We start from the raw sequence: 10,579 nt of genomic DNA, 5'->3' as shown, positions 1-10,579 counted from the left end.
ATTAACGATGTGGAAAATTTAGTTTAGTAGTGAAAACCAAAGAAAAAGCGGCAGTCAGCGACGCCAAGTCAGTTGTACGGCTCACGTCGCCGGCTCATCAGTCAAAATGTCCAGGCAAGAAAATCCCAAAGCGACCCATGACGATTCCCATATCCCAACCCCAATCCCAATCTCAGCAGTGAGGGATTGTTTTGGTATCTTACTTTTCTTTTTCTAGCCCCTGGTGTAACAATTTTATCCGTATTAATCTCTATCTGCATATATTTCCAGTTCTTCAATTAATTGGTCTTCATAATTTTAATGCACTTTATAAAGTACGTGGGACGCGGAATTGGTGATAACATTCGCATCATATTCATCGACATAATCATAATCCGATTACAACTACGGCATTCAGGAGATGCATACGGCGGGGTACCAACATATTGAAGTACCCATACAAGCTAACCAGAAGAAGAGAAGAGACTCTGTCCTTCGAGCGGATTGGATTTTACAATCTTAGATTGAAAATTAATTAGTGAAAGTTTCTGCTAGGGGGTGGTTGCCTTTGGTTACTAATTAAAAATAATACAAATAATAAGTTTATCAACACTTTTTTCATGCTACTACTGAATGTTGATTTATAAATTTTTCAAGGATAACTTACCGTTAATTTTATATGAATAAAATGTCATGACTCTTAATATATCTTTTAAAAACCCTTTTGATTTATTACTGATCAATGTTGAATAAGAATAAAAATAATTGAAAAGTTAAAATAAATTTACATCTTTAGGGATGCTACCAGATTAAAAATATGTTTTTTTAAAATAGCACAGCAGCCGCAACACTGTCCGATTTGCAGAAAAATAAATCAAGGAGCTTTTCAATTAAAGTGTTTTACAATGGACCGTGCTGCTTTGGATATAGGATCGCCTTTAGTCACCACTGGCAACAAATATTTCCGAATTCAGAGACTCGTCATTAGTGCCAAAAATGTAGGACAAAGGACAGGCTGCGTACTCTGGTGATTTGTAGATTTTGGGCAACCCGGAGATTGTTATTGATAGTATTACATTGAAACATTATGATGATGATTAGTGTATGGAAGAGGCTTAGGTTTGATTATAACAATAACTTTGCAAACGACCATAAAATTGATTTCAAAGAACAGAGCCTAGCGCTTGCGTTCTTGGTAGAACTCTCGGATTAGCTGGCGCAGATAACGCATTTCGTTGCGACGCTCCTGCAGAGTGCGACGAAGCTGCTCGTTTTCTTTAGACAGCACATGCTCCTCGCCCAGCACATTCTCCATTTCAAGTTTCTTTTTCTGGCGATATCGTGTGGCAGCGTTCTTGTTTTGCTCCTTTTTCCTGATCTTTCGATCCTCTACACCTCGCCCGTAAGTGCGAGTGCGCTTTTTTGGCTGGGACGCAGACTGCTCGATAGGTGTGTGAGCTGGCGAGGAGGAGCTGCTGATAAGCTGTGGAACCCAGTCCTCGTCGGCGTCGGCGATGCTGCTGCACACACCGCTTTCTGTGCTTCTGCTGTCTAAAGATGAAGACGCCTGAGACTCGCAGTCCTCGTTGAACTGCTGCCAGTTCGTGGAGAACTCGAGCTCCTTAGCACGCATATTGACGATATCATCGACCAGTTGGTTCTCGCGGGCAATTTCGCTGCCGCCTACCCAGTTGTTAAAGTTAAAGGTCGTGGCAGAAACTGCGTTTGTAACATCAGGAGTATAGCATTGCTGCAATATTTGAAGGTTTATTAAGAACACATATAAGTACAATGCACACTCATATTATGACTTACCACCTTTTGCTCGGCCTTTACGAGCACGGGTTTTGGCAGTGCATCGACCGTCTGTTTGTAACTTTCGAATTGAGGGGGAGACTGCGGCGGCGTTAATTGCTGTAGAACAAGTGATGGACCATCATTGAGCTGGTAATCGGCGGCAGAAAGAAGCGAAGCAGCGTCTGAAGATGCAGCGAATTGTACTTTGTTTTCGGGTACTGTGACCTGAGTTATAACATTGATGTTGGGCTGATAACTGTTACTCTCATAATCGATGCAGTTCAACGTTGCCTTTTGGTCCAAAAGACATTCTAATGGAAGAAAAAAATTTAAATTTTAACACTGAAATTCAAATATATATGTAAATTCATTTTGAATATATATAAAGGGGCAAAATGTCACCATGACAATTAAAAATGGTGAATTCATTTTTAGTTTGTCGCTTGTTTTGCCTGTTTGTATTGTCACGCCAAGTCACGAAAGTAATTCTAGACCATAGATATTCAGTTGATAACTCGTCGGGAATTAGGGTTTCCTTTTTCACTTTTTAATGAAATAAAAATCAAAAACTATCTTCATCCAATTTAAAAAAAATTATATTTATTGACTTATTTAAAAAATACAATGAGCTTCGAATATGCTACTGATATTTACTGAGTTATTTTAAGCATCTATTATACTATTTAACTTAAGGGAGCTTTCCAGTGTAACAGCCCGAAAAATCGCTGTTTTTCGCAATTTTTTTTTTTTAAGAAAAAATAATCTAATCAGTCTGGTTTTTTTTTTGTATATTAATTGGGTATTGAAGAATAAAAAACAATTTTTTAAAGATCGATTTATTTATTAATTAATATCTATAAAAATGATGAAACAATTGTTGCAGAAAATGCACTAGGATGTGGTGTCCACGTTGGGGGTCACAATTTTGATGTGAAACAAAAAACACAAAAAGATTATTGATCGGTATATAATTGGCTTTCATGCTATGGAGGCTATTTTTTTTTGTTTCAATTTTTTTGCTAAAATGGTGCCGGTTTGAAGAAAAAGTATCGATTATATCCTTTTTATTTTAGGAGGTTTTTTTACAAAAAAATAGGAAGATGTCAAAAAAAAAAGCTTCCATAGCACAATAAACAATGACGTTAAGAATATTGTGTAAAAAATTCAACTCAATAGCTTTAAAACTCTGCCGTCCAAGTCCGACACCGTTTTGAAAAATGCTATTTCGAGAAAAACGATTATTGATCGGTATATAATTGGCTTTCATGCTATGGAGGCTATTTTTTTTGTTTCAATTTTTTTTGCTAAAATGGTGCCGGTTTGAAGAAAAAGTATCGATTATATCCTTTTTTTTTTAGGAGTTTTTTTTACAAAAAAATAGGAAGATGTCAAAAAAAAAAGCTTCCATAGCACAATAAACAATGACGTTAAGAATATTGTGTAAAAAATTCAACTCAATAGCTTTAAAACTCTGCCATCCAAGTCCGACACCGTTTTGAAAAATGCTATTTCGAGAAAAACGCGTTCAAAGTTTCAAGTGAGGAAATTGTAGGTAAATCGTTTACTTACGGTCAATCAGCGATGCCGAAATAATAACCGAAATAATCTGAATTTCGGCATGAAAATGTCAGGGAATATTCGGAAGAGTGTATACTATTCGATAAAACAAAAAATAAAAACGATTTTTTGAAAATTTCACACTGGAAAGCTCCCTTAAATTAACTTCAAGTATAGGGTATAAATTTCATTGTTAACAATGAAATCTTTGTTTCATCAAATAGGCCAAATATCGATAGATATTGCGGAATAAAATTAGAAAAAAAAATTAAAAATGGTTCAACAGCAAGGGCGTGACCGGTTTGGCGGCTGTAGGGCGTTAGAGTGGGCGGGTCAAAAGTTTTTTTTGGCAAATCGATAGAAGTTTACAAGACTTATAAATATGTGAAAAATATCAAGACAGTTTTCAAAAGTGTGGTCGTGGCAACATGGGTCAACAAACTTGAACTGCGTCTATGTCTCTAGAATCTGTATTCTGAATCTCAACCTAGCTTTTATAGTTCCTGAGATCTCGACGTTCATACGGACAGATCTAGAATATACATATATACTTTATATGGTCGGTAACGCATCCTTCTGCCAGTTACATACTTTTCAACGAATCTAGTATACCCTTTTACTCTACGATTATTTATTTTATAAAAACGAGTATAAATATTTATATATATGCAAGTATTTTATGTGTGTAATTTATAAAGACGTAGACGTCGCTATTACTTTTCCATCAACAGATATACTATATTAAAAATATATATTCATACAGAATTTCTCAAAAAAATGTTTCGCAACTTCATAAGCAACCTAATACTACTGTGTTTTATAAAAGTGAATTTTGTTTGTCTACATTTTTGCACTCTCAATTGATACATATGTATTTCCATTAAAACGAAGGACAACGAATACTCGTATCTCGTTCAGAACTTTAGTAAACATTTACATATTGATTGTGGCATATTTTTCTCGGTATACGATTGGTTTGCTGTTGTTTTCAATTTGCTTTTATTAAAGAACGACGGAGATATTTTATACTGAACAAAGTTCGACGACATCAGTTTAATTATTTGTTACAAATGCAATCACAATTCAAATAAAAAAAGTAATTCCTCGCAGAAAAATCACATGGGAGTGCAACCTTCTAAAAGCATAGTTGCAACACCTGCTTGGCTTCTAAAAGCTGACCCAGCGACACCTTGGGCTTGAGTTTGCCTAAGCATTCGTCTCCCCCAAGATCAGTTCTACATTAGCATAACAAGTTTCGTACCGATCGATATATACATACATATATGTTCAATCTCCTCGCAAGCACCTGCGTTTGAATTCGTTAAATTCAGAGCAACTGTAACTACGGTTTTTAATTTACATAAAAATGCGACTAAACCGTAGATGTTACCATGCCTAGCACTGGATAATGCTATATAAAACACAATATTGTGTTGTGCAATAACAACAAGGAAGTGTAAACATTTCATTTGATAGCTTTAATGAATTTTAAGAAAGAAAGGAGCAGATTAACTTTCCTATTTTGATTCTTCTCTCTCTTTTATGAGTCAAAACATCTACCTAACATCTTTATAATATAAAAAAGTACATACTTCTTATCAGTATTTAAATATTTAAATATTAGAAATTCTATTATGATATACACTTTAAACTGCAAGTTAATAAATGATTAGCTTTAAATTTTACATGATTATATATAAAAGGGACGAAAAAATCTTTTGAGAGCATTTTCATTATATATTATCTATAATTAGATTTTAACTTTTGCCTCCATGTGAAATAAATTAATTATTTAGTTTTCCTTCATTTCCAACAACAAAAAAAATGAAAAAGCTCTATATGCATATATGAAGAAAACAATGTACCATTTGCATTATCAAATAAAACGACAGAGACAACTATATTAACAAAATCATGCGGGAAATAAATATGATTATACATACATATTTATATTAAATGAGAGCATGATTAGCGAAAACCTTGAAGCAAGACTGACTTTATAGGCAAATAAGTGTGCACTCGCCTATAAACACATTGTAAGAGATGAAACCAAGAAAGTTTATGTAAAAAGTTTATTGTATATCAATTTTTTTACAAGTTGTAATGTCATACGGGCTTAAAACTTGTATATCCTAAACTTTATGAATGTGTTCCATAATCTGATATACTGCTCCAGCTACAGCCAATGGCTACCAAAACATCAATAACAACTTGCTACCCAATTCCAGTCACTGTATGCAAACGAATTTTTTAAATATTGAATTTGGACTTAATAATAAGAAAGGAATTTCGAAGAAGTATAAAGTCCACAGGATCGATACAAAACAAACGTAACAAGCTGGCAGACTTGATTAGCGTACTCAAAGTTAATTTTTTGTCTTGCAATTACGTATAACATAGCACCCTTTTACTTACCATATGCTTGCATAAATATATATGTGCTCATTTTTGCGGCAGCAGTGAATCGTTTTGTCGAATATAAAGTGTTGTCCCACAAGTTTTTATTAAAAAAAAAATGTAAGCAATAAATGAGAATAAATGAGTAGACTGACCTAAACCTAACAATAATCGAGTTCTAAACAAAATGTTACAATAGCTATTTAAAAGGAGAATTCCTTATATTATGAAGATAGAAAAATATTAATATTAAATATTAATCAAATTTCCAAATGAAAGTAAGGAATCACAGAATCAAATTAGAAAGTACAAATAAAAAGCTGGAAGACGGGTATAAGTTCAGCAAATTTTCTTATTAAATAAAAAACAAAAACGGTACACAAAACAAAGCGCGTGGTAAAACGTATGTGAAAAGTATTAAAAGTTTTAAATTGCATGAAGGGATTTGAGTTATTGCTTTTTATTGTGCATCTGTTCTTCGGTTGCTGGATTTCTGTCCGTAGGATACAGCTGCTGCCGCAAAATGGTCGGCGTAGTTGAAAATCTGAAGTTCCTGCTTAGCGTCGTTTAACCAACTTTTGCGAGTTTATCACAATTTCACGGTTCCACATGTAACGGTATCCACAGTGTGGTATCATGCTAACAAAGTCCTTGGTGCCCGCACTCGAACTTTCAGGTGATCGCGATTGTCCCGTGGGTCGGCAGATTTTCCGAGGTCCGGCTACATATAGTTTCCAATCGATAATCGCCTTTAGTGGAATCTAGCCGTTTTGTCTTCCCCTGTGGCTTAAGTTAGAAGTGCGAATGGCTCTCGCTGGCAACTCACTTCACAAATTTGGAAAGCGCTATCCGCTTTAATGCGTAATGCAAAGATTCTGCACTTTATTTTTAACGACACACCAGATTTCCTTATATAAGTTATTTAACACATTTTTTATAATGTTTTTATTTTTGATTGGCTTTTTAGCGTTTATAAAACGCAAAGACCTGTGGTTACTGCCTCTCTTCTTATTTGTTATTGTATCGTTTTATTTTAACCCGTTTTCTTTGTGTTAGCGAGTCAATACGTGTCCAAGACGTGAAATGCGGGGCGGCAATCAAAGTTAAGGCCGAGATTCAATCCGAGTGCTCGCGTCTGAGTAGCGATTTGTACTGAGTACCGACTACAAGCCGCGCATGGTTTTTGCTCGGCTAACTAGCGGGCAAGAGCGAGTGAACGCCATTGGCAGCGGAGCTCAGAGAGCGCCCTGCATTAAGATCAATCTGTTCGTTTATTTCGAGCCCGAGATGCTATCAGCTGAGACAAGTGGACAGTCACAATCTGAGCCAACGGACTCTGCACAGTGGTGCAAATTTAGGTTATTTGTTTTATTGATCTGTAGCTGAACAAAAATTAAAATAGCTGTCCTGTTTCACACAGGAAATTTCAGATAACTTAAATTTGTAATTAATATTAAAATTTAACCACAGCCTTGCTCAGCACCTTCAGTTCTTCAAAAATTGAATTTCTAAATTATATAGGTTTTCTATACAGTATTATCAACACCTTCAATAATCAAGTCTCTGCGTAGGTTGCTCTTAATTTTAGGAGAAATAAAGATTATGTTACTGAAAAAAAATTTTTTAAAATTAAAACTCCGCTTTCCATAAAACAAACTATGTAATATACTGAAATCAAATAGTATTAGCAGAATCGTGCGTATATGTATATATGTACACTATACATGCTTGAGATGTTAATAGGAGTAATCTCCCAACATATTGATATAACCAACATGTCTTCTCATGTCACAGGGTTAACCACAATACTTATTTCATCTCCTTTTATATAAAATGTATTTATAAAATCTACCCAAGTGAGCCTTAGTGACAGTTTCAAAACGGGAGGCACGTCTTCCGTAAAAATTTACATTTCAAACAAAGAAGCTTCCTGATCTCCTTAAAAATACCAAAATTATGATGGTCATGATGTCAAATGGTTCATTGATCGCAGATACTTAATATATTTCACTAAAAAAACATACACTATAAGATTAAGGGAAGAGAATGGATCGAGTTGCTACCTTAAAAAGCACACAACCCAGCTGTTATCTATTGAATTCTTAATGTATTAACCGAACGTCAGCAAAGAGTCCAGAGAGATTACTACAGAGAGAAGCGGAGAAGAGAGAAAAGTCCCGCCGTTCACTCGCTTAACGCGTGATCAAGTACGAAAAAAACCGATCACAACCGATTTCATTGCTCTCGCTCGATCTGAGTCTTTGTTGTTGCCTGGAAATTAGCCATTACAGCGCTTGCTTGGGGCCAACGTTGATAAACAATAATAAAATGCACGGTGAAAACAATAATACAAAAACAAGCTTATGCTCAATCTAAAGAGTACCAGTAAAATACGCTAACGAAAACAAAGCAAACTTAAAACCGGTTCCTCAACTTTACCTGTTGGAATTTTAGGTTCAAAACCATTTGATGTGCGAGACCCTAATGACTCAAACAATGAAATTCACTTGATCTATACTAATGATTAAGAAGAGCTGTAGGAACATTTTTTTTCGTCTCATATTTTGCAATTTAAAAACAAGAAAAAAAGTATGTACAACAAAAAAAAATGTAATTTAAGCAAATGTTGAGTTTTAATATGTATATAAATATCGTTTTTTCGGGAATTTCGCAGACGTTAAAAGCTCCTGCGAATATCTAAATATTTTATTTTTAGTGATAGGTGTATTTATTTAAGATATTTGTATTAAATTGAAAACTCAATTTATTAAAAACTTCTAATATAACGAATGATACGGACAATTTAAGCTGCTCAAATATTTTTGGAATATCAATAATAAGAACTCTAAGAGGTATTTCTTATGGGCGAAGGTGGAATAACTTCCCGCAAATCGATTTATCTGCATTTTGCGCACAGTTAGTCACAAGAACACGTTTCATACCAAAAAGTAAGCACACTAAAATATACCTACCTTCATCTTTCAGGTCAAAGATCTCCACAACCATCTCTTCATCGCTAAGTAACTCGAGAGAGGCTGCTTCATTCAGGGTCATAGCCTCATCATCGCCAATAAGAATAATGCCTTAAATTAAAATCCTTAAAAATCCCTTCAAAAAAAGCTTCTAGGCACCACAAACCATTTGCAAAGTTATCGTCATACAGCCACTCCGTATCGCTTGAGTCAGTAAGCGGAAACAGATCGGAGCCCAAAACCGATGTTGGGGATTGTGGCTCCATCTTGAGGTCCCAGTACAGCTCCTTGGGCAACTGCAAGCTCTCCATGGTTTGGTGAAATGATGCGTCCATATTCAGAGTTCAAATCAGGGGTCAAAGATATATTTTGTTTTGAAAGTATGAAATCCGGTCCGAAGAATGAGAATGTTTGTTTTCGCGCTGTGTTTTGTTGTTGTGAAGATGCCATGATGGCGCTGAGAATTAAAGAAACGAATTAATTATTATTAATTGGTTCACTGCACAGCCTACAGCTATTCATTGACTTATCCCGAGTCATGGTGATAACGAATAGTCGCTACTCTTTTTAAAAACAATTTTTGAGCATTTTACTGTACCTGTTATTTTCCAATTACACTCAATTCGTTGAAAAAGAAATGCCTTTTCAACATACAACCGTACAACCACCAAAAAAGTTGAGATAATGTTTAACATTTTAAGTAAATCTAGAATGCAAAGATGGAGCTGCAATCGTGCAGCCGATTTAGACAGCTCTGTCATGAGCTGTGTTCGCTTGGGGTAGTCCTTACTGTGGTGAGTCATCTCATTTTCGCACGTGCAGGCGACTTGCAACGCGCTTTACTCAACTTCAGTCGGAGATTGCGTCAGCCAATTTCTTTACCTTTAGCAGGTGGCATGCCCCACTGAGTTTTGATTTGCCACGTTAGCACGGTCAATAGAGAATGCATACAAGGCAGTGCCACCAACACACGTGCAGCAACAATGAATGTGCAACGCAAAGTGCGGTAGTGTGCGTGCGAAATTGCGAAACTATCGAGAGTTTAGCTTGGTGCATACTCACTTTTGATTTTTATACGTTTCCATTTTGTTGTGTTTGGGCACCTCGGTGCTGGTTGTTTTTGCTTGCGCGCAAACTATAGAGCCATCTTTACGTTAATATAAATGCCGAAAACGTGGAAGAAAATAAAAATTTGACCTTTTTGCGTTTCATTTGGAACGATAATGAGTGTTGGAATCAGTGTTACCAGATCGGGAAATGCCTTCCGCTACTTTCTACTAAATAATCCACCACTTTTTCACTCGCATTCAAAGTACACAAAATCATTCGTAAAATATTATTAAATGTCTACATAAAAATTTAGAACTGAAAAGCATTTGTTTAAGGCCTTCTAACAGTACAAATGAAAAAATTCCCTGAGTGTATATTATTTAATTTAGGCTCGAGAAAAGTATTTAAGCAGAAGAACATGGGAGTAAAAAACCCTTTAGTCTGCTGATCGAGAATTAGGCAGACAGCATTACTTTGTAACAAGGTGTATAGTTGAATACTTACTATTCAATTTAATGCGTAACTAATGTATATCGATAGTTTTTTTTGCTGCGTGTTCACTAATTTTATTCTGGGTATTTCTCCAACTAATTACTTAAGCACAACAATGTTTAAAAAACACATTACAAATACTCAATAATATATATATATTCCAGTTTTCCTTATTAGTCTGAACGCATTAACTTTTTATTGATGCGGTTTCAAGGGGCTGTCGGAATAAGGTATAATAGCATTCGCATAAAACAAGGGTCACCCCATTGGAAATAATCACGGGAAATAGCCGTCCTAAATGCATTGTTTTGCTATTTCGGAGCAGAAAACATATG

General features: G+C 35.3%; 1 protein-coding gene across 3 annotated transcripts; it reads right to left on the bottom strand.

The window, feature by feature from the left end:
• Window positions 1-685: 685 nt before the first annotated feature.
• LOC6618271 (activating transcription factor of chaperone) lies at window positions 686-10,212 on the bottom strand. 3 transcript variants are annotated; one of them, XM_032716473.1, is made up of 5 exons: window positions 9,765-10,212; window positions 8,869-9,159; window positions 8,703-8,813; window positions 1,795-2,087; window positions 686-1,729 (listed from the first exon to the last, which is right to left on the bottom strand). In XM_032716473.1, the coding sequence occupies exons 2-5, from the start codon at window positions 9,035-9,037 to the stop codon at window positions 1,157-1,159; spliced, it is 1,146 nt and encodes a 381-aa protein (XP_032572364.1). In that variant the 5' UTR covers window positions 9,038-9,159; window positions 9,765-10,212; the 3' UTR covers window positions 686-1,156. The 3 variants fall into 3 exon arrangements, with proteins under 3 accessions (XP_032572364.1, XP_032572371.1, XP_032572379.1); XM_032716480.1 differs by having other exon boundaries at window positions 1,798-2,087; XM_032716488.1 differs by lacking the exons at window positions 8,703-8,813; window positions 8,869-9,159; window positions 9,765-10,212 and adding an exon at window positions 5,749-5,997.
• Window positions 10,213-10,579: the final 367 nt, after the last annotated feature.

Source organism: Drosophila sechellia, chromosome 2L (genome assembly GCF_004382195.2).
Source record: "Drosophila sechellia strain sech25 chromosome 2L, ASM438219v1, whole genome shotgun sequence".
Classification (NCBI taxonomy): domain Eukaryota; kingdom Metazoa; phylum Arthropoda; class Insecta; order Diptera; family Drosophilidae; genus Drosophila; species Drosophila sechellia.
This window is presented reverse-complemented; position numbering and strand designations above follow the sequence as displayed.

Bases quoted from the DNA above. Each gene is read 5' to 3' on its own strand.
- LOC6618271 (XM_032716473.1), bottom strand. From the start codon at position 9,037: ATGGACGCATCATTTCACCAAACCATGGAGAGCTTGCAGTTGCCCAAG. The intron at 8,814-8,868 runs GTTTGTGGTGCC...TTTTAATTTAAG, and splicing joins TGACGATAACTTTGCAAATG to GCATTATTCTTATTGGCGAT. The intron at 1,730-1,794 runs GTAAGTCATAAT...CAAATATTGCAG, and splicing joins TAAAGGCCGAGCAAAAGGTG to CAATGCTATACTCCTGATGT.